General features: G+C 38.4%; 1 protein-coding gene across 1 annotated transcript in view; it reads right to left on the bottom strand.

The window, feature by feature from the left end:
* Positions 1-4,045: 4,045 nt before the first annotated feature.
* LOC115013078 (transmembrane protein 132D) overlaps positions 4,046-25,414 on the bottom strand; it is a 211,007-nt gene continuing 189,638 nt past the window's right edge. Inside the window, 10 exon segments of the mRNA XM_029439060.1 lie at positions 4,046-8,517; positions 8,864-9,138; positions 9,638-9,937; positions 10,132-10,260; positions 12,446-12,574; positions 12,666-12,728; positions 15,240-15,317; positions 15,647-15,778; positions 16,064-16,127; positions 20,592-20,797. Coding sequence (XP_029294920.1) covers positions 7,890-8,517; positions 8,864-9,138; positions 9,638-9,937; positions 10,132-10,260; positions 12,446-12,574; positions 12,666-12,728; positions 15,240-15,317; positions 15,647-15,778; positions 16,064-16,127; positions 20,592-20,797 — 2,004 coding nt within the window. The 3' untranslated portion in view covers positions 4,046-7,889.

The raw sequence follows: 25,414 nt of genomic DNA, 5'->3' as shown, positions 1-25,414 counted from the left end.
TGGTATTCTAGTGTTTTGTTCCCTGAGGACACATAAGTGGGGAAGCGATATGAAGCCCAAAATAATATGTTGCATGAAGTACTTGCAACTTGTGTACACACAGCCTGGAATGAGAGGCATGTTGGACAATCTTTTACCTTTTCATTCAGAATTGAACTGAATAGTTCTGACTACTTTTGGTATTGATGCACCTTAATTCAAGCTTCAAGTATACATGTTTATTATACATGTTTTAATCTGACATCCAAAAAGAAAGTTATGAACAGCAAACTTGAGTTTTTAATTAATTAAGTTGCAAAACAAAATTCAGCCCTCGAGCATTACAGATCATCTCACTTCTAATGAGACATAGTGTCAAGAGCAGGAGCATATTGGAGTTATGAAATCGTTTTAAAATCTACATTATTATGTTTTAAAGAACAGAGTTTAATTCATGGCTAAAAATGCTGCACATCAAAACAACTGGACTGATTACAGTGATTCAGCTCATCCTAAGCAGTTGCTGACAGTATAGTAGATATACAAACCTAAACACTTCTATACTGAACATGTCCTTGAGAAAAAGTCACCTTCACAAATAATGCACTTTAATACCATTTTGACTTGACCCATGCACTGATGTGATGCTGTCTCCAGAGGTCTTTGACTGTCTTCTCTGTCTGGGTGTACAAATACTTAACAGCATCTGTGCTTTGCAGCATCCAAACAAGGTGAAACCACATGATGTCCCCAGTTTAGACACAAATAATGCAACTTTTTCTTTTTGTGTGTAAATGAAGAATGTATTTACATAGAGTAAATTAATTAGATAGGAGGGTATTTATTTGTAAAAAATAAGAAAGCCTGAACATGTATATAGTTCAAGCAAATGTGTGTGTGGGAGTTATTGTTATCATCTGGAGCATCCTGTCTGAGTCTTATTTGAAGCCATTTTCAGGTAATCCTTTTTTTTTTATTGTCTCACCCCCAAGCACTCAAGAAAAGGCAAGGCTGTTGATTTACTACCAATATAAAGTCATGAATTCACAGTTCAGTCATACATATCCGATGCATGCACAGGACAATGCCCCAGTAGTGGTTCTGACTGGTCCAAACTGTGAGTGCCAGTTAAATCCCTGGTCCCCAACCTTTTTGGCTTGTGATTATGGTCTGAGTGTGAACAGTGTGAGTGATTTTTCTTAATGAGATTGTTTTCTTTTAAGGATTTTTCTAGTGGCCTGAAGATGTAAAAGTCTCCAGCATTACACAAAATAAAAGACCATCTGACACTACGGTTAGAGAAAATTAACTCTGACGAAAAAATCCCATTTCAGCAGTGATGTGGTTCAAAAGCAAAGTCTGACAGGTCATCTAAATAACAAAGGTATAAATACATTATGTTAATGTGCTATTTTGACAACAGTTAACATGCTAACCAATTCAGATTTGTAGCGGGAAAAAGCATATATCATATATACATGACTTAGACGACTTTTTTATGCACCTATAAACATATACCGTACTACAAAGCTCAGAAAAGCATACAAACAACAAGACCTCCAGCATTTCTTATTTAAGCTAATGATTCATTATACAACAGAACAAGGATGAACTGAATATCTCAAGCAACTAGCAGACCTTCTGCACAGTCTCATTCCCAAATCACACACAATCTACAAGTGACTAAATAACCAATAAATGCAAACCTGGGCAAATGTCAATTTATTCAAAGCCTCGGCGGGCTTGTCCCTGTCGCAACAACAAACGAGGGCCATAAAACAATATAGCCCCCATCACTCACCCACACAGCAGGGCGTTAAAAACGCAGACAGCCAGGGCAAAATATGTAACATTGTTTGGGGGGGGCATACTATACAGACAGACAGTTGTAACGTTATCTGACTCACGTGTAGACGTCAAAGTCCATTCTCCTCTCCGTCAGTCGAGATGAAGTGGTCCATATTCCGGTCATAATAAAAGTCCAACTGCACTTGTTGTGACGGCCTTTTAGTTAGTTCAAATAACTCCTCTTCTCCTCTCTCCATCACTGTGAGCTATATGACAAAAGCACTGTACCGCTAGCAGCACTGGAAAACAGGCTAACACTCACGGTTTTTCCATGTCACTAACGTGCTAGATAGCTTAATATTGTTCACTTTCTGTTAGCTTAACGTTACTTGTTGAGAGTTCTCATAAGTTTGTTTTCCAGCGACGTCCATTCCCACTTTACAGTGCACCCACAGTGACAGTAACTATTGTTTGATACTTCCACTTTTCTTAATTAACTTGACCTGGTGTCCCCTCGCTCGGTAGATTTGAGTTGGGTTGTCTCTACTTTAAGGATGTTATTCCATTTTTGACAACACACTCATTTGAGAAAACTCAATAAAACTGGAAAAGAAGTGTCTGTTATTTGATAGGACAAGGACATTGCTAATATTTTTGCTAAAATGACAGTGACCCATCCCCATAACCTCGTGTGTGTGTACGTGTGTGTGTGTGTGTGTGTGTGTGTGTGCAGAAACTATTTGGTTGATTCTTGGCACTTGAAATAAACTGAAGAGTAAAATTAGGTTTACACTATAAACCGCATTACCTGATTAACGTTAGATTCAAACATTAAATTACATTTGTCTGTATTATAATTATAATAATTCCTCCCCTGCTATTTTAGTTCATATTATTTTAATATTTTTATTTGAGTAAGCAAGACACTGCTGCGGTTCCCAGGCCTGACTGGATTCTGTCCAGCCAAGAGTTATTCCGGGCTGACATATTTTACATCACCAAATACTGTGTTTGCACATCTGTATAGCTCGTGTTTCCATGTCAAAACTCATTTGTCACATATTTCCTCACCAACAGGACAAGTCGTTCATATGCCTCTGGGTTTTAAATAATACAGTCTGTGCTGTGGATGAAAGCCATATCCCTTCAGTCAAGCTACATTTGCCTATATCATGTCAAACTATTTATAAAATATGACTGTATCGTGTCTTTGTATACAGCATTTTATTGATGACAGTGTCTGGGGACATTGACTGACCACAACCGAACAACTGTGATGATTTGTGCCCATTTCTGAGGAAGACATATCATCCCCACCTTACCTCCTTCTTTACACAATTTGTGAGATGGTGGGCAGTGTGCCACAGGGAGATGGAGGCACTTAAGATCAAATGTAAACTTTATTGTGGATATCTAATTTCATACTTATTCGTGGTAATCAGGTGGGCTACAAGGCCTTATCTTAATTAACTTTCGGTGTCAATGCCTCGCCATCATCAAGACTCCCACCGGGCCTCCAAGCGGCAGCTTGCAGAAACCCGGCGATTAGAGCGGAGACAAAATTAGCAAGGGATCTCAAAGGATGAGTGCTTCTCAGAGGTAATCCCTTCATTTGTAAAATGGGACCATCCAAAAAAGAGAGAATATCGTAGCTGTTGGTGAAATGTTAAGCCAAATAGCTCTAAACTCAAATATGAGCAGACCATTTACTGATGCCTTGACATCAGTTTAAGTTGGACACAACTCATAACCAGCAGGCATTGTTCTAAGCCACACATAGGGGAGTGGTTCTGCTCAGACAATTGCTGTTGTCTTGTAGGCCCCCATGATGTCGTTGCCTATTCCTATTTAAAGTTACAGTTACTGTTGGTTTCACTTATTTTCTTTTTTTATTACAATAACTGCGCTGGAAATCTTTGTCTTATTTTATATCCAGTGTGGAGACGTGAGATCAAATGCCGGCAACTTTGTCCAGTGTTTTCTAAACTATAAGGCATAAATTCAGTACTTTGCATTACTAATATAGTTCATAAATACCAAGTATACAGTTTTAAAAAATAATTTCATTCACAGTATTGCAAAGCTTTGACATTTCAACACACAAGTCTGAACCTGTGATAATGTTAAAACAATGTCATTTTAGTGATGTCTTTAATTCCAGCTTCTATACCTACCTGTCCTGTCATGAACATCATGACAGGAAGCTGAAGATGATTGTTATTGTGAGTCAAACTGTCTAAAACAATAAAAGAGTATGATAAGACAAAGGAGCAGGCTGTCAGATTTTGGTTATGGGTTTTTATTGGCCTCGATGAACCATGTTTAAACAATGACAATAGCAAAAGGAAAAGGAAATCAACAAAAAACCTTTAGGGCTCATTGCCACCGGCGCCTCTTCTACCTGTAGCACATTCAACTGCTGCCCTCAGCTATTTTGAGAATATGTCTTTTAATTTTTTTTGTGGTTTGATTGTTTTCAGCACACTACCACTGTAGAGGTCCCATTTGTTTTACTGCTTGCTTGCTGACTGGACTACTGCTGTGTATTGGCTTCATCTGAGAGGAAGTGTGCAAAATGCATTCTTTATTTGCAAGTTAATGTATGAAGAACTCATTTGGTTCTAAGGTAATATATTCACTGCTCTGGAGTGTAAGAGCGGGTTTGAGTGGGGACTACAGTGGCTAATAATGTAAAATCACCCTCTGAAAACAAGGCCTCCTTGTTTTCTCTGAGAAAAATAAGGCAGAACTATATATGCAGACCCTCTGAAGACAAAAAGCCTAACAAGTGTGTTTTACAAGGCTGAGTGACAACATAAAGAACAACTAAATCCTCCAATCCTTCAAAGGTATCCGGATCTGATACTCTCATCGGACTTATGTTCATATGAAACAGTTTTGTATTAGAAAAATAAGCTTTGGATGAAATGCAATTTTCTTGTGTAGCATTATGTTGAATATTGAAAATGTTAACGTTAGTATGAACAAACTGAACACGTTGTTGTAGGCCCAATTCCCTCGCTTACTGCTATGTACTTACTGTACTTTTACTTGCGCTGTATGAACATCACACTACTACCTGCATTGGCAAAACATTTCTATTACAAGTTGATTAAATATGAACATAAACAGCCTGTCAACCAGAGGAAAGTGAAAAATAAAATAATAATAATAATAATAATAATATAACAACCGTGCTCTTGTTTCTGCACTTACAGTTGTCTGTGTCCAAAGTTCTCTGTATTTCTAAGACCAAATTAGAGTTACTGCTCTCTGGTTGCAACCAAGTATACCATTCTGTGTGACAGCTGCAAAGATGACAAAGAAGCCAAACTTTTGTGGTGTAAAAACAATTCCTCTTGGGAACGGGTCTAAAGCTCAGCAGTAGTTTAGTAAGCATGCAGTAAATTGTGGTCCTTCCACAATGGCTACATACAGAGGATCTGTCTTTCTCTAGTATCAAATAAAAGCGCAAATGCCCCCAAAATATTCAGAAATAACCTTGTTTTTTTCAGTTGACATTCATACAGTTTTTAAAATTATACAACAGGTAGAATGTGTGTCACACGCTGTGAAGTATGATTAAACTCACAGTTCTAGTTAAGAGTCAAAGTGTTTTGTTTTTTATATTAAAAGCATTGCTACACTTCTACCGTCAGCGACTATCGAACTTGTTTCTGTTTGGCTGATCCTTTGAATCACAGCAGTTTTTGTAGCTACATTAGAGTAGGCGAGATACAGTAATGTGTACAGTCCAGAACACACAGTTTAGCCACCATTACCAGTCAAAATATCTATTGCTTTGGTGGAGGCTGTGCAGTCCATTTAGTTCCCCCATTTGAAATCAGCTCAGGTCTCTAACTGGTCTCTGACCTCCGTCCTTTGAATCCTGTATTTATTATGTCTCCGAATTTACAATGTGGTCATTGTGATTTCATGTGCATTTTTATTATGTATCTTGTTACACAAATTATTGAAAATAGAGTTATATCTGTGGTAGTCCAGATTCAGCCTTTGTTTTCTTTTGGACTAGCTCAACATCCTCACATTTGGTTTGATTTACTTTTTTGAAATGGATCTCTTGGACACACCATGCTCAAGTACTTTTGAGTGTGATGCACGATGGACTACCTCCATTTTTAAATCTCATTATGGAGGTAAATCGATTCCTACCCTGTACAAAGACAAGAACTCATTCAATAATTTAAACAAAGACAGGAACATCATTAGAAAAAGAACCAATAAGATCACTTTCACATTGTGGTGGTAGATAGTATTGTGTACCATATTTGCACTGTAAAATTTACAAAATATCACCATGTTGTTGGCTAGTGACCTGCAATCCTATTCACAAGCACTTTGAAGCATGTTTATTTATCTACAACATACAGTGTACTCTGAAACAGTAACACATTTATAAATAAATATTGCAATCTTAACAATCTTACACTTCTCCTTTTTTATTGTCAGTTCTTCATGACTCGTCACCTGAGCTTAACGAAGGTGAGGCAACCTCTGCCTGTTCTGTCTCCTTCTTTTCACTTGTTCTCTTATGTGCTATCATTCACCAGCAGGTCTGTTTTCAATCTTTCTTTCTCTCCTCACCCTCTCGAATGTTAATTTAAATAAATAGATATCTAGGAGAAAAAAAGAATCATATATCCTTAAAATCTTAATAAATCTTTGAAATCAAAAGCTACAATTTATATCTTCCCAAATCAGGGAACAAAACATAATAAAACATTCTATTCATCAAAAAGGAAAAACAAAAGGAAATAAACTACATAATTATGTTCAGCAAAACAAACAATGTTTCATTAACCAATACCTATGCATGACATATTCAAGAGTGTCACTCAGTTTTCATTTGTAGTGTAATGTCATTCAATATATCCGGTTAGCTCCATGTAGAACACTGTTGGGACTCTGGTCTGTCTTGTTGCCTTCGTGGTTTCTGTTTTAAATAATCATCATTATTAAGTGTTCGGTCGGGCTTTGCAAAGCCCAAGCAGCCTCCTATTTATATGAGACACCTCAGTCAGTCTCCTTTTAGTTTACAGACAGTGTTTCACTGTATACTTTAGTTCACAAAGTTTCTACTGCTGTCCAATCACAGACAAGGAGAGGGGCCGGGAGAAGATGCGATTGGTTTTGTATACAGGGAGAAAGTCATTGGCTGGAAGGTTTCACAAAACAGGAATTAAGCCTCAAATATGGCTAATGTCCTCTCCTGTTTGTAATTGTGCAATTTTAAATGCCTCTGTCTTGGATCCAAGGGAGAAACAGTCTTTTGCATTTCATATCATTTTCCAACTCTTGACACATTCTGTTGTTTTTTGGAAAGAGCAAGATCGCTCATATTCAATGCTGAATGGCAGCTCCCACTGGTGTCTTATATTTCTGATTAGATTTTTTTAGATGTTACATTTTACTTCTGAGCAATGCCAAAAGCAAATAGGTCACATGATAGAACAAAAAAAACAAACGGATTGTATCTCTGATGCACACGTATTCTTTAGTAATCATAACTATTATTAGCAGACTTGGCAGGTAAATATTAAAACTAGATCTATCAATAACCAATCATCAGCCACAACCAATGCTGGCGATACACCATATGAGTAAAAAATACTTCAGAAACGATGTTCTTGCCATCCTCGTTTAAAATGTATAGTGACTTGATAATGTTTGTCCAATAACATACCCTGAATTTACTGTATAGCACAATGGTTTACTGGTATTCTGAAAATAAACATTCATAACCAATAGTGACTTTATTATTGACACTTATTTACACTAATATTTTCACAATAAATAATATAAAATAAACTCATATGGTTATTTATTGTTTGCTACCATTGATTTCAGTGTGAGCTAGTGATGACAGTATGCTTTTCACAGCCTAAGGGGAGTTAAATTTAAGCATCCCCTACGCTGTCTGTTCAATAATCTTCTAAAGTCTTGGCCACACTTTGTGTTTCCTTTACTGTTTGCTCATATTCCTACATTCTCCCTCCCTTCATCCATTGCAAAGGCATTACAGGTGAATTGTACTCATTGTCCATCCTCCCCCTCCTGCACTCATCCTGTGCCCCTCCATTTCTCAGTCTCTTTCCCATAAGTCACAGATTGTCTTGTAGCCTCTCCATGTAGGTTCTGATTTCAGACTGACCCAGGTCCATATCCTGGCAAATCCACTTTATGTCATCCTCGCTCCCACTGGTCACCAGGACAGAAGAGTTGGTGTATGGGCCACCCCCACTCAAATTATCATTGGGCAGAACAGTGGCAAAAGACGTGAACTGGACGCGTTTGCGTTTGGCAGCTGCAACTGCAGCTGCAGCCGTGGCTCGGGGGGAATTATTCAGATGCTCCGCTTGACCAGTGGAATTATTGCCACCAGTAGTTATTGCGGAAAGGCACTGATGTGATTCTGCAACAGATCTAGGCAGGGTTTGTCCGTGGGTGATGCCCCGGTGTCCACCTGTGCCACCGCTCCCACTGATGGTGCCCATGCCTGTGCCCACGCCCATCATCAAGGTGTTGCCAGCCCCGTTCAGGAGATATTTGTTATCTCCGTATCCTCCTTCATTCCGGTCAATGATGGTGGTGCACTCATCAGGCAGACCGCCCTGGCAATGGTCAGAGTGGTCAGCTAAAAGGTCGGCCTCGTTGCCAAGCCACACCCAGTCATGGGCGTGGTTCATGTTGCCTCCTGCTTCCAACACAGGGACCTGCTTGTGACGGTATCTGCAGATGAAAGACAATAATTAGTCTACAACTGAAGTATGACTTTGAAGTGCAATTTCAGGCTGGGCTGATTTTTTTATATTGAAAATGGGCATCCCTTTATTTAGATGGTAGAAACACACAGAGTAAAAGATAAGCAATCACAAATAGATAAACAAATTGTCTGCCAATGCCAGGTGCTTAGTGTCCAAGCTTTTCAGGCTCAAATGTTGGACCAAACTGAGATTTCTGAACTGTGGTGATAATGGGTGAATGCCTCATAATTTAATCTACCCACACACTTGAGTTGCTGAGTTTCCTTCAAATAAAGAAAACAGTTGAGTCCTGAATTATAACAGGGTTTTACCTGAAAGCAAAGCTGACACAGTTGATGAGGAAGACCAGTATTGCCAGACAGAATACACCCAAAAGGGCATACATTCCAATCTCCAGGTCCGAAAGCCCTCTCGTGGTCTGAGTCAGCTCACTATCCCCAGTGCCTGGTACCTCCACTTGTGCTGGGAGGCTACTGTAGTCCCCTGCTTGGCTGGGGCCTCCGCCCTGGCTGCTGCTGCTACCTCCATTGGCAGCTTTACCACCTGAAGCACGGTGGATTACTGTGCTCTTGGTCGTTGTGCTAACCTGATTAATGGAAAATAAAACAGAGATAGTTAAAAACATATTTAAAAAATAATAATTCCAAGTTTCTTTGTTCATTATAATGTTAATTATTGGGTTGGGGTTATTTCGCTACTTTTACATTGGTGGTGTTTTTTGCATGTGGTGTTTGTTGTATTATATATTATATTATTGTTATACAATCTTTCATTAATACACAATTGTATTATCAATTTTGATTTAAAGTACGTTTTTATAATGTGCATTGACCAAAGATACAGTATTTTATAATCAACTATAGTGGATTAAAAAGCTGAATATTTCTGACTCATGTTACTAATAACATTTGAGATTGAAATTGATATGACAATCATTGCTGTCAGTGTTCATTTCATTCTCCTCCCATTGAGCTCCATAAGAATACAGTCAAACAATCCAGTACTGGTTTAGCTAATTATCTATTTTACTGATTGCACTGTCAATAAATTGGAAAAATATTTATCCATCTATTGTTCACCCCCACCTTCCTCATGGCTCCTTCCTCTCGATCCACTACTGCACTGTTGGACTTCCACTCTCCTCCGTCTTTTGTTTGGTGCTCGCTGGTGCTGTTGTCCGTCCCTCCTCCGTCACCCTGTCCCCCTCTTCCATTCACACCTCTTTCTTCACTCTTTGCTCCAAACTTCACTATTACATTGCCAACTCCAGATGCCAGCACACTCTTCCTTTTGGATTTCTGGCAGGTCTCAGAAATAACCATTTCCACACGAACCAGTGCTCCCTGTCCGTCACCCTCTGCCACTATAATAGGCCAGTGTTGCTCCTAATAGAAAATAGAAACAATGTGAAGGTAAACAGTCCAACTGCTTTGGACACAATACTGTCACTTTTGCCACAAATCGGCAAAGTGATTCCTGAAAATACGTATCAGTCAAAAGTCCATGGTTTTTGTTTCTGGCACATTTTACACAGCTGTAAACCATTAGTCAGATAAAGAAAACTTCTAATGGTTAGTACCTGATTGGTTATGGAGATGACATTTTCATCCAATGACACAGCCGATAGGAGGAAATCTTTGGGATCATAAACATCAAGTGGAGTCACTGAACCGTCACTGTACTGGATCCAGGCACTGATCGCTGCTTCCTGAAAGAGACATCACATACATCACATGAAGAAAAGTGTATTTATAATGTTTTGGATATTAACACAGACCCTTCAATATTTCTTGATTGGGCTATGATGATGAATTATAATGAAAAGTCATGTTCAAATATCAATATCAATTATGAATAGTCTGCAAAGTACTTCAGTTCTGACCCGTGTTCCACTGAACTTCAACTTTTCTGTGAAGACCCAATGTACTGGAAAACTTGAAGGGTTCATTTTAGCATAGATTACATTATCACAGCATGTGATTCATTTTCAATTTACAGATCAACTGGTCCATTACCAACTTTATTGATGTTCCAATGCGCTATAATCCGTTCTCTTCACATGATATCACACGGTCAAATATGTTAATAGATTCCAACCATGCAAGACTTCTTTGTAACTTCTTCTCCCCACGTTGTCGAAACATATTTTGGCTACGCACACTAAAACCTTTTACGGCACAAATGCTAACTAACTGTTCTATACCCTTAAATAATATCAGAACTTTTATAACTTGTCATACCAACGTAAACATTTTTACCAAGTATAAATATGTGCTAACGCGGTTATTACAAAAGACATTCAGTGGTGTTGGCCTTGGTAGCTTGAAAGTGTAATGATTCAACTGTTTGCATCCCCGATACAAAGGAAATAAATACCATGTTGTTACTCATGGAAAGAGCCACAAAGAGACACATCTACACACCCATCTTTCCACACTAACACATATACACACACACACACACATACACACACACACACACAAATATGTAGACATTGATAATTGAAAACTATTTTTGTGTACAGACACATTTTCTGACATGTATCTTTCTCTAGTCTCCATCACAAATATTTGGGAGATGAAAAAAAACCTTTTTTTTGTCAACACTCTTCTTCCAGCAGAAGCTATCCCATAAATAAAAACAGAGTTCAGCAGAGAATGTATTTTTCTCTGCTTGTCTGATCGTGCCTCACTAATTTCCCTTGATAAAACCCTTTGCTTTCTTTAATCAGAACACAGAGAAGAATGTGTAGGTATAAAGTAGAAAAAACCTAGCTACAAAAGTAATTAAGCTCCAACGTGAGGAACAAAACTCTTTCCCTCCCTCCATTTTCACATTAAATTGTAGTTCTCTTTCCCCCCCTGGTCTTCTGTTTTTTTTTACTTCTTTTCACTCTATTTTCTTCTCCTCCTTACTTTTCCTCTCCATAGCCGCATCATCTTTCCACAGGTAATGGTGTATGATATAGATAAAAACAGATGGATAGAAAAAGAAGAAAAATAAACGTTTGAATAAAAGGGAATATCAGATCTGTATTTTCATCTTAATGAGCTGCTTCTCGTCCAATTAGCCCTTGGATAGAATCTGTATGTGGGGTATTGTTTGATAAAAAAACATAAAGAGAAGGAGCGAGAAGGGAAGGTGGGGAGGGGAAAGAGGGTATGAGGGATAATAGCTTAAGATAGTGTGATAAAATAGCCTTTGGCAATGTGATTAGAGAGTTAAGAATAGCTTGTGACATGGTAGCTTTGCAATATATGTAGTATGCATGTGGGTGAGTATGTTTGTTTTGTGTTTTTCTATACATATTGTGAGGGTGTGCACCAAGTAACAAAGCAAAAGTGGAGAAAAATGATATCAAAATGTGAATTCATCATTTCAATTTTGTTGGACAAATATAACAAGTTGAGCATTGTCAAAAAACACTTACTGCCTTCATGTGGTTCTAGCTAACAATGTATAGTATTTATTCTACTGCAGACCTTTAGGTGGTTGTAACTGTAGCTAAGTAGTGCTGTAGCCTGGAAGTTTACGCACTCCTAATTAGAAACTGATTATGGGAGAGATATCAGCGATGTGATGTTCGCAGCATAGAATTATTGTTTAACTTCTATTATTACAACCTCGGGGGTATTATTGTAGGGATGGAAACAGCTTAAGATGTAGTCCATAAGTGCGTGTGGCTGTGTATCTGCGTGATACAAACCCAAAGGCAGTGAGTGTCTGCATGTGCAAGTCACACCCGGAAAATCTGATATTACAACCCTGCAGAGATGGAGATGTGTGTGTGTGTGTGTGTGTGTGTGTGTGTGTGTGTGTGTGTGTGTGTGTGTGTGTGTGTGTGTGTGTGTGTGTGTGTGTGTGTGTGTTTGCATTGCTATAATATCTCCTACCTGTTTGGGTGTGTGTAGCAGGTCTGTAGCTGTAGTCGTTAGCTGTATAGCCTGGTAATTTCCTGGACTCGCTGTCATGCTGAGTGACAAAGATGCAACTAGCTGGACTCCGAGATCAGTGATGGTCACCTAGACAAACAAAACAATATTATAACACATACCAATAAAAGGGACCTACATCCTAAATATATAAAATAATTTAACATGTTATTTTATTTACCTTGTCATCCAACACAGTCACAGTCTTTTCTGCCAGGATAGAGTCGGACAGCGGGGAAAGAACCTGCAACGAAAGATCACATGATTATTGTAAAAGGACATTTACAGTTCAAACGTTTTTGCTCGTCTATATGCACAAAAGTAATTTTATCCAATGTCAGTTCCTAAAAGCTTTTATTAAAAAGACTTTCTGTGGAAGCTTTACATTTCTTGCTCTAACCTCCAGTGTTGTTCACCAGCTGCAAACTCCAAGTATACTTCACATTACTGACAAGCTGATGGAATGACAGCTTGTGTCTCGAATTTTGTCAAAATAACATTAATGGGAACAACAACATCCAGTTGATCATGCTGCATCAAGCTGTAGGAAATTAGAACGTACACACTAGGAAAACTCTGAAAGACCGTACAGGAGAGAGGTGCATTAAAAGAGCTTTTGTTGTCTCAGTGATTATTAAGTGAAGTGTTTAACATTGACACCACAGTGCTTTGGGTCACATAGACTGGCACTATCTGTTTAAGTTAGGAAACTAACAAACTCACAAAACACACACCTGACCTGACACAGACCTGTGAAAGCTGACGATACTAATATTGTCTGTGTAAAGAAAATGCTGTTTTGCAAACATGGCTGCTATTATTGCACTGACAGAATGCAACACACGCTAAGTAGTGGAATCACACAAACATCAACACACACACACACACCTACACACACCTGCACACACACACACACGCACACACACACACACACACACACACACACACACACACACACACACACACACACACACACACACACACACAGTGTTCCTATCTGCCTCCCAGCTGTGCTCCAATGTGTCAGCAAGACAGTTTAGAATAAACAAACACAAGGCCAAAACTAAAGAACTAAAAAAAAAGTAAATGAAAAGAGACGAGAGAGAGAGAGAGAGAGCGTAAGTGAGAGACGGCCAGCGAGGTACAGAAAAATAAATGGAGTATGTGTCACAGAGAGAGAGACAATGACAAATAGAGGTGGACAGAAAGTGAGAGGGGGCAGAAAGAAGGAGCGCAAAAGAGATTGGGGTACAGATGTAGAGAGGGAGCAGCAGATAGACTGTGGTGTGCTACTCCGCCTGCGACAGGAGGACAGCCAGATCTGATTGGTGTACAAAGAAAATCTCTCAGCGAACGTGTCGGGACGTCAAACTCAATCCCACCCTCAACGAGCTAACAAAATGCAATGATTGACAGCTCTGGGATTGCTCTTCAAGACAGGCAGAGAATAAGAGGGCGAGAAAGAGAGACTGGGGGGGAGAAAGGAGAGAGAGATGGGGAGGAGAGGAAGAGGCGAGACTCAGGGAGACGGAGCTGGGGGGGTAAAATTGAAATGTCAAACTATCAAATGACGGCTGTCGACTCTGGCATCTCAATGGGAATGCTGGGTAAATTCTCTTTCCTGGCTCCCAAACAGAGCACAGCTGTCTGTGTGCGTGCATCTGCGTGTGTGTGTGTGTGTGTGTGTGTGTGTGTGTGTGTGTGTGTGTGTGTGTGTGTGTGTGTGTCTGTGTGTCTGTGTGTGTCTGTGTGCATGCATGCAAGCAGTCCCCAGTGGGACAGATGCAAACATACACTCAGCTGTTCCCCAAAATCCCCAAGATATAGGTAGATAAACGCACAACATACTCTTTAGAGCAATCATGCAAATGTAAGCGCTTAGATTCTAAGCGCTTACATTACAAATTAAGCCTTAGAATGAAATTTGAACCTGAATTATAAAAATATATATTTTATATATTGTTACACGAAAGATGGATATGTAACAGAATATGAAAGAATAACAAAAACTCTATTGAATACTACTGGGACATATGTGTTTTTTTGCCTCAGCCCTGCTATATAAGAGTGTACCAGTAATGTAAGACAGTAAGCCACAAAACTGTGCTCCACTGTCACATTCAGTTACAATGGGCCAGCTTATTGGAATTCAGCAAGTGTGCGAGTGTGTGTGTCTGTGTGCAATTGCTGAACATCACACTGAGATGTCAGGGCCAAATCCGACAGTTAAATGTGGCTAATTGTGTAACAAGCTAGCAGGCGAGGCTTTTAACTGGAAGAGAGGAAGAGGAGAGGAAGAAAGAGAGGATAATATTTACATCACTGGAGTGCTTATGGCTGCAAAGTGAGTTGACAAATTACACAGCTCTTCACATATTCATATATTTTCAATTGTCTTTCTCTAAACTTGTTGTAAAACAGGTGATGAATGCATTGCGGATGTTGAGTGTTTTTTCTGAATCCTTAAAATGCAATTTAAACACTGATACTGGGATGCTTTATAGTTAGTAAATGGTACACCAGAGTTAGTCTAGTTCTAAATTTTACATAAAAAATTAAATCAAAATGACAATCTTCAAAACCACATGAGAATAGTTTTTTAAAGTTTCATTTTAATTGTATATGTTATTTGGCATTCTCAGGTTGCGATAAGAATACACTGGTTCAATTAGAGTGAGTTGTTTTGTGCTATGGGAGGATAATATCAACTAAAGTAGTTTTAAAATAATGTGAGAGTAGAACACAGGATACACACCTGTATAGTGGTAATCCCCAGGTCTCGCCCAATCAAGATTCTTCCATCTATCAGTCTGGCAATGCGAGGATCTTCTACCTGTGGAGCAAAGAATCAGCTGTCATTCACGACAAGTTCAATCAATTTGTTCATATTTAACTTTTAGGCTTTTGTGCATTTATCGGATTAGTATAACATACAATTACTTGTTTGAACTATTATCCAAGAGTTAAGAGAAAAGTTCAACATTTTGTGAAACATACACCTTTTATCTTGAATGTTTGATGAGAAGATCTATAACAATCTTGGACATGAAAGTGGTATTAATCTTCTCATCTGACTCAAGTAAGTACTGTATATTTGACAAAATGTTGAACTATTCCTTCAAGGAGGATTTGGTGTACGTGTGAGTATTTGTGTAAATCTACCTTTAGCTGGTCCAAGACCAAATGAGTAATATCAGCTTGCCAGTCCGCACCCAACATGTAGACCATCTGTCCTCCAGGGTCTGAAGGTTCTGCGACAAAATGTGTGAGGACTCGCACCAAGGCGAACTGGTACTGAAAAATCGAGAGAAAGTTCAAATCAGACTCTAATGCTTAACTACACAATGGGCTCTTATTTCACTGTGTTAGCTTGTGCGTTGACTAATAAAACAAACAGTCCACAATAATCCTGCTCAGTATCTCAAAGCAACTAAAGCTAACAATTACAAACAGTAAGTCACATTATATTCTCAGCATGTGATAGGACCGCTCTAATTGTCTCCTAGAGATATTGACATTGAGGAAAAAGATTAAAGAACAATCTTAAAAAGTGTGCTATGAAACCCAATCAAGTAATACCTGTAGGGTGCAACCTTTGCCCTTTCTCTCATCATCCTCATCATCTTCACTGTCTCTGGTAGGTCTGGGAGGAAAAGAGATAAATGTGACAGAAGGAGAACGAGAGAAGAGAGGGTGAGATTATCTGGTAATTAAATGCCATTTTATACACCCAGCTCCAGGTAATCTACTAGTCTTTGCTACAGGTTATATTCTCAGTCAAAGAAAATAAATGTTTGCTACAGTAAGAGTTTTTTTTGTCCCAACACAGCAATGAAACATATTATGTATAGGTTCTTAATGTCATAATTATTACAACAGAACTGACACTAAAACATATTTCTGTTCGGTGTTTTCTATCGGTGTTCTCCACTGCTTTGTGCCCTAAAAAATGACAACTTTGCTTTTTCCTTAAGAGCATCTACCTCTCCTAAAATTGACATACTGTATGAAGTCCCACAGGGATCAAGTACTGGACCACTCCTGTTTGATCTCTGTATGCTTCTGTTTGGCTCTATCACCAGCAAACAAAACATATGTTATCATAGCTATGCAGATGACACACCACTCTATATTTAATTTTGTCCTGATGACATAAACACTGTGGACTCCATTTTACACTGAATACTATCAATCCGTAGATGACATACAAGTTGATTCAGTTCAACAGGGGATTATAATAGAATATAATTCTAATTTCTGAATGTGTCAGAATGTGTTTTTTATGTTATAAAATTGTTTTATCACTCTATCAAGCTATATTCTATAAATAAACTTGAATTTGACCAAGTCTTTGTTGTTGGAGTGGCTTTCATGAGTTTATACCATAGACTTTTTCAACAAGAGGAGTCACCCCATGTTGGCCTCTCAAAAGAATGCAAGTTTAAGGCAACCGGAGGTTGCTGCCTGGTTTAAAAAACCTCTTTCCTGTATGTCTACTACAAATACTTTTTTGTAAGCTTAGTATATTTTAAAAACAACTGAATAAAAGACAAGCCTACTTTTCAACCAGCTGCATATTAAAACTTCTTTATTTTGTTAAATAAAGAAAAAAACACAGCAGTAGTTCTACAATTAGCATTAACAATCTGTATCTAAATCTAAATTCATCTTTGCAAGTAATCTCTGTGGCGTCATTTTAACATCTTTTCCATTTGTCGCCTACTGTGCACTTCCTAATAAAACAAACATTGTGTTAAAAATGAAAAATTATATATATATATAAAAATATATAACAATAATATGAAAAGTATATAGTTGGTGTAATTCCACAGCTCAGGAGGTTGAATAATCACAAATAAACAAAATAAATGTGAGAATACTTTGAATACACTAGTGTGTGGAGGATTGGAGGACGAGTGGAGGATCTCTCTTTCTCTCTCATACTGTACAGAGACACACAAAGAACACACATTCTCTCTTCGTTGCCTCCCTCTGTATAATATCTACAGAATACCACATGCAAGCAGGCCCACACTGGATCATACAATCACACACACACACACACACACACACACACACACACACACACACACACACACACACACACACACACACACACACAAACTACATATGTGTCCTATAACTGTTCCGGAGTGTGAAACTCTCCGTTTCCCAGTCTTCCAGTAGTGCCCAGAGTGTGTGCCTAATAATGCTTGTGTTTCACTCTGTGTGTTAGGGGAGATGGAGGTGTGTGTGTGTGTGTGTGTGTGTGTGTGTGTGTGTGTGTGTGTGTGTGGTGTGTGTGTGTCTGATTGTGTCTGTGTGTGCACACGGGTTGGTGGCTATCTGAGCAGAAATTGGTAAAATTGAAAAATAGGTCCAGCAGAACAGACTGGAAGGGTGGCAAGATGGGGAATTGAAGTACAACACACACACACACACACACACACACACACACACACACACACACACACACACACACACACACACACACAGAAATGCACAATCAAACATAGAGGCACACAAACAGGCAGGCATGGAGGCAGAGAGAAAAGACACATAGACCATTAGGAAAGGGTTTTTTATAACCTTAGAAAGAATGTATATTTTAGCTGACTTTCAACTGGGTGTGTGTGTGTAACAAGTTAGTAAGTGTATACTGTTATCAAGTTTCCCCATTGTGACTCTGAATTTGAGTTCAGGAAACTAAGTTGGAGGCTGTATATTTAAATGTGGCTACTTCTTGCTTACACTTCCCTTCTCTATATTATTAAAAGCTTTTTGGTACATGTACCACACAGCACAGCTGAACCCAAATGTAGCCAATGTAGAAGTTTTGTCACATGCTTGGTGTGCGTACTGCAAGTCACAGCTCCAACCTCAGAGGAAATACACAAAAGTTTAAATGCCAATCAGTTGAAAGATTTTTGGTTAACATGATGGACTCTGTGAAAAAGAGGGAAACTAGAAGTAATAGAATACAGCAAAAATAAAAATATCGCACACAAGAAGAACATATTTCTACCAAAGCTTCTATTTTATTAAATACAAATCTGAATAGACAGTGATAGACAATCAAGGGTAAAATTGGATTTCTCATTAAAGTATGTGCGGTGTCACATAATCTCAGTTTATAAGGTTAAGACATATTTTACATTTATTTCTGGATCTGCAGCTAAAATTAATTATTGTTATTCTTGACTTTTATTCATTAAGAATAGCTGCATTTTAGTGATTCCCTGTTACTAAATACACAGGCATAAAAAAATATATATTTTAAGAATTGTGGAAAATAAATAATAAATTGTTATGGAGTTGGTTTAAAAAATGTTTTTTCTCATACAACAATTTGGTTCTACAGTATAATATCCATCTGGGATTTTATACTGCAGGGTAGATACAAGATAAATGCCCTGAAGATACTTTTACAGGTTATATGCTACAGTGCCAGATTATAGTCTGTCCTACATCAATTCTTTCTTTACATCACCCTTCTTACACACACACACGCACACACACACACACACACACACACACACACACACACACACACACACACACACACACACACACACTCACACACAGTCCCCCACTTGCATTGTCTACCTTTTGAGAGAGTGCATGCATATGTGTGTGTGTGTGTGTGTGTGTGTGTGTGTGTGTGTGTGTGTGTGTGTGTGTGTGTTTAAGTGACTGATGCCTCTTTCAAAGCAATGATGCTAAAGCCATAATAGTTGTCATCAGTATAGCCAGACAGGCCTTGACCTCATAGGAAATTATAGACTGGCTGGAACGATATGGGCTCTCAACTGCTCCATTCAATAAGCACTATATCACACAGGCACACACACAAAGACAAAGGACATTCACATTCACACATTGCTTCGGTTTATTCTTTCATTTCTTTCTCAGTCGCAAAGAAACACACGCATATACACAAATCATAAGATTTATCATAAAACAAAATTACATGCAACAATGACTCATACAATCTCTTTATTTTCTTCATTTTTTTAATCTCACATGCTGAACTCAGTGTACTCTTTGTGGAAGAAACAATGTGCTTTCGCTGCTTTCAAGCAGTGCATGGGCCGAGAGCTGTAGTCCAAGTTCAGGGTATATCTGCGTTATTTGTGTTTCTGCTCTAACACATTACTTTATACTAAAAGCACAGCTACCACAACATAGGGAGGGTGAGAGGAGATCCTTGATTTTCGTTTTTGTATTAATAATACTTTTTGCATATTCAGTTATGTTGTTGCTGGTGTATGCTCTTGTGTGGTCTTGGATCAGTCAGAGGTTTTCCTTAGTTTATAAAAGAGCAATATGTAACACTTTAACAACAAAAAATGCCTTTTGTGATACATACATTTAATACATTTACTTTATTCCTTTTTTCTTTCCTATTTTAATCTGTTTAATCATCTTATTTTACCATGTTACCAGCTCCCCTCTCTTGGGACAATATAGGTTATAGACTACTATAGCAAGACAAATAACTCAGCCGAGACAATATATTAAACGATATGAGCCCATTGCAGAAATATTAGTCAATGTGATATGATATGTCAGCTGATAATTAACAACAGAAAGCACATATATATATTTGCCAACTGTAAAATGTCCCTCTCAAAACAAGGCCAAGAGACACACACACTTAAACATGTTTTTATAGGCTTACAGAAATTAGTATTGGCCTCAAAATCTAGTATCGGTTGTGTTTTATTGTAGACTGCCAGCCAGAAGTAGGTGACAGAGCTGGAGATGATAGAAGAAGATCCCTCACAGTCTTCCCACCCACAGACTGTATGTATAGATGGATGACGTGTCTCCACTTCCTCCCGTTGTACAAAGGTAAAGCCAAAATACCCACGACGGCCCGACAGCGCCGTACTTTAGTGTCAGTGGAAATGTTGCTAAGCTAGCGACACCGGCCTGGACTGTCTGAACCACATTCTGTATATAACAATCTGTATATAGAGATCTTTATATTGGAAACAGACATCACGTTTGTGAAAAATTAAAGTACTCTATGTCACACCCCTCTTTTTAATATATTCCCCCAAATACTACACACTGACCCTTGAAGGTCATACAGGTAATTCACCTCTTGTTAGTGATGATTGGTACCCTCCAGCCTTTAACCTGGCTCAGCTCAGTATCTGACACGTCTATCTGCAGAGGTAGCTTGGGCACCCAGACGGTGAGCTGCAGCTGAGCAGATAGGTGCAGGTAGGTGAAGTTGACTGCCAAGGACTGCCGGCCGCGCATTTCTTTACCGTTCACCAAAACCTGGTCACAGTTTGGGGAAACCTGAAAAGAGGACAAAAGCAAAAGAGGAGAATTGGGTTTAGTTTGGGACAACATGCATGTGGAGTCTGACATTTCTAAGTGACCTCACACAGACTTAACTTGGTGATTCTCGCAGAAACAGATGCAGCCCTTGTTGTGCATTTATTAAGCACAGCCCGGAGCGAGTTTTCATCAGAACATTCGTGCTCTTGAAGCCAGTAAGATATTTTGTCACTGATTGCTTACACTTTTATTCATCCTGTAAAGCACTTTGGAACACTGTTTTGCCAAGTGCCCGAGAAAGAAAGGTTAATAATATGCCTCTGGAGCATCTTCCTGCCACATCTGTGGCATTTTGGGTTTGTGAATACCCAGGGAGCTCATGTGACCTCCACCAATCTGATGCAATGTATTAAATGTGAAACATTCTGAAACCAGTAAATCACATTAATTTTAAGACATTAGTATAATTGCTTTAAACACATAAGCCCACCCACGAGAATACTGCCAACCTTTGTACTGCATTTTTAACTGTGTGCCAATGGATCTAGGAAAAGAGCTCTGTTATAAAAAATGTGTGAGAGGGATTATGAGAAATATAGTCTTACATTTAACAACACTGATGAAATTAGAGACTATCAGTCATCTAAACTATGGTCTTGTTGTTTACAGTAATTAATATAGAATCACACAATTCTTTTTTACATTTATATCAGATGTTTAACCCAACATCTTTAACACATGAGTCCATCACAACTGAACATTGCCTTCACTTTAAAATAATGGATGGTGAACCAGCAGTGAGTAAACAGGGATTTCTCCAGACTACTAATTGGGATTATTCAGAGTTAATTTGCATATGGAATAATCATTCAGTGTCTTAAATGTGACATCATAACTGCCCAATCATGCTGTGTTAAAACAGAAATAAAATACAGATTTGTTAGTATTAAAACACTGTAGACTGCATCAGATTGTGTGTAAAACCATTCATGTGTTTATCTTTCAGTTTTTATAGACCATCAAGTCTGTGTGAAAATCGAAAATGTTTTCTCTTTATCAACCTGACTGAAGTTACGTATGGTCCTTAAAAGCCCCATTATGTGTTTTCCCATAGTTTTAGAACATTATGATTCTTATTCAATTGCTATTGAAGTGCAAAACATTTGTGTAGACGCTGGATTATTATGGTTGTTTCTCAGAAAGTGGACAGCACTCTTTAAGACAATATGACAGGCAAAACAACGGAAAGGACTCATTTTACTCAGTTTCATTTTCTTGTCTGACTGTGTGACTGATTGAGACGACATATTTTGGACAAATCATCTCATGTGTTTTACTAACAATGGATTCATGCAAGAAGGAAAGTGATCATTAATATAGGCGTATTGTGATTTTCGCTCGTTTAAGTCGTTGTGCTCTACTGTATGTATAAAGTAACCTATATATTATATGCTATACTGTATGTATACAGTAGCCTATATATTATATATATATATTGATATATATTGATATAATATCTTAATGTTTTTATCTAGAAAATGCTACTTTTACTGCCTTGATCCTCTGCATGTACAGGCTTCAAAGCTATGATTGTATATTTGTATAAAGAATACTAATAACTAAAAGTATCCATATATACAAAGGTAAAATCTATAATTAGGGTACATATTAAATCATACCAATTACTGCAAAACTGTATTAAATAAATGTACTGTCATTTTATTTCTCTCTCTATTCCTCCCCCTCATTATTCCTTATTCTTTTTTATTTCCTGGCATGTTTATAACTTCTCCTCCCCCCCTTTCTCATTCCCTTTTAATCTATCTTTCATCTCTCCACGCTGCATTTATCCTGCGCACTTTATTCTTTCTCCTGACCCCTTCCTCTTTCATTATTAGCCTTACATTTAACATGAACTCCTTTTGTTCGACTTCCACTGTCTTTCTGCCTCACACTGTCAGCCTGCCTTACCTTTCAATGTTTTTTCCCCCTCAGTCCCGCTTTCTGCAAAAACTGTAGAATTTGTGTATTTCTTGTCTACTTCCCAAAGCCTTCATTTTCCTGAGAGAAATTCATGCACTTTTTTTGTCTCAACCTTATTAATTAACAATTGACTTTGTATGTTTTGGAACCTTTAACACGTCATATTCTGTATATTTCTAATTATTTGGGGGGCTTAGCAACCTGGGGGGGAGTAACATCATACAGTGTTTAAAATATGTTATGTATTTTATTGTCATGGTGTGAGCACGAGTTGCCAGTTAGCATTAGCTAACATTCTAAGCTGTGTGTTGAAAAGCTATTCAATAGTAAAATAATCAAATATGTAAGGAGAAGAAGATGGAAGCTTGAGAACGTGTCTGGCTCTTGAGGTTATGATGAACATTTGTGAGTTTTTACATTCAAATATTGATTTCAGGTTTTACGTCGGGTTCCGGCTGATTATTGTCGATCTCCAGCTGGATCAGGGTCAGAATTTCCCATTTCCCTGATAAACACAAACAAGCACACACAGCAAACAAACACACACAGCACCGACACAAACTTTGTGTGGTGTGATATTTTGTCTGGCTTCCTCATGAAACTCTTTGATCTCAAAAGAGGTTAACATTTTGTACATAAGAGCTAAACCGTTTCCTCTCTATCTGCTCTCACCTTTTAATTTCTCTCAATTTTACTTTCTTCTCTCTGCTTCCGATCCCCAACATAAAAGGAAAGGTGCCCAACCCTTCTCCTCTTTGCTTCCTCTTTTCAATTTCAGTCTTTCTTCTCTCCCTTTAACTTTCCTTATATCTCCCCCAACATCCACTATTTCCCTCTCTTGACCCTCTCTTTTTCTTTTGTCTCCGCCTCCCCCTCCTTCCCCCATCGCACCGTCTCCCTCTTCATCTTCCTCTCTCTCTGAAACCTGATTTACCGCTTGTTAACATCAAAGGATGTTAGACTGTTGGTGCCTCAAACTATTTCTCCAAATCATTTTTATATTACAGGTGTAAATCAGTGTGAAAACTGCATTTGGTTACTGTGGCAGCGTTCAGTTTCCAGTGAAGGTATAAGACAGCAGAAGTCAAGGGAATGCACAATGGTTCTGCTTGAACTACCACTGTTGCCATTGTCCAGGTCTGTCATCTCTAACACAGGTTTGCTGAATTACTTCTGCTCTATGGTTGACTGCCCCAAAAGAACGTTTAAGAAAAATCAAGTTTTAGTTCATTTTGTCAGCATTTGGAAAGTTTTAGGCTTGGAACTTTTCAGGTCAGTAACAGAGGAGATTCAGGCTCAAGAAATAATGATTAGATTTCACTGCGGAGGGATGAACTCTGAATTACTAATACAAAAAGAATGCGGGACATTAAAGTTGTTAACATTGTAATTGTTTCTTACAATCTTTTTTCCATGTGTTTTTCAAATGACATATTATGCAGAAAATTTGTATTTTGAGTGTCCAAAATCAATATATATTGTATACTTTTGTTTATGACAATGGAAATGTAGAATTAAAAACCTGAGTTCTGCTTTTGTCTGTTTACAGCTGAGCAGTTAGCTGTGTAAGGGTTAACCAGTTAGCGTTATGCACTGAAATGTTTTTTAATTGAGTGGATAATGAAATCTTGTTAGATACATCTACACAACAAACAAGGATCTTGTTTTATTAAGTCTCTTCAAGTATAATTGCAAATTGGGAGGAGCTGAGGGTTCGGGAACTGTGAGTGTTGTGGATCACGTTGGACCAAATAGCTCTGACCTTTTTTCAGAACATCAAAGTTCAAGACCGCTGGACGAGATTTATATGGCCTCAGGATAAACTCTTAAACCACAATTAGGATTTTGTTGAAGAATGATCTCTCACCACCCTCAGTGAGAACCATTATAGCACTGAAATAGTATATGCTTTAGCAGACACAGACTCAGATTTAAATCAAAGCTGCAAGTAGCAATGAATGAGTCCTTGCACATCCATGTGCGTCGGGGTACTGGCGGGACGCTGGTTGAAGCTGCAGTGCATTGCATTGGAGAACGGGCGCACGGTTAAATGTTGGATGTATTGTATGGAGTGTGATGTGCTTGGAAATGACATACCTACGATTCTTGCACCACTTGCTGTGTCCACTATATGGTGCTAGATAACACACACTTAAAAAAACATTGTATTGCTCTTTATCATGTGTAGACCATACAATGTAATTTTCAGGTAAATCAAATGGTGTTTGTCACATAAGGCTGACTTCCTGTTGCCAACAGGTGGCGCTATGACTATGAGTCAATGTTTGCATGTGTGTGTTTGTTATCAAGTATAAGAAATTTGGAGCAGATTGGAGAATATATGTTCAAGTTACACCAACTTCTTGTTTCATGGTAAATACCGGCACGCCACGGCAAGGGCCATGACCAAAAGGTCTTTATGATGATGCTGACAAAATTTGAAGTTGATCAGATGAAATCTGTAGGATGAGTTTGTTAAAGTACAGAGCCTGAAAGTGCTCGCAAAATACCCCATTTAAGTCACACTGAATTCAACTTCCGGTTGAATTTAGACAATTGCCAATTTATCAAGTCTAACTGTGATACTCGTGCCTAGCAAATGTCTTACAACTAGGTGAAACGTACCGTGAGGGCTGCTTTGTAGGGGGCGCT

This window comes from Cottoperca gobio, chromosome 9, assembly GCF_900634415.1.
Source record: "Cottoperca gobio chromosome 9, fCotGob3.1, whole genome shotgun sequence".
Lineage (NCBI taxonomy): Eukaryota > Metazoa > Chordata > Actinopteri > Perciformes > Bovichtidae > Cottoperca > Cottoperca gobio.
The sequence above is the reverse complement of the archived record's forward strand: the minus strand, read 5'-3'. Positions and strand labels throughout refer to the sequence as shown.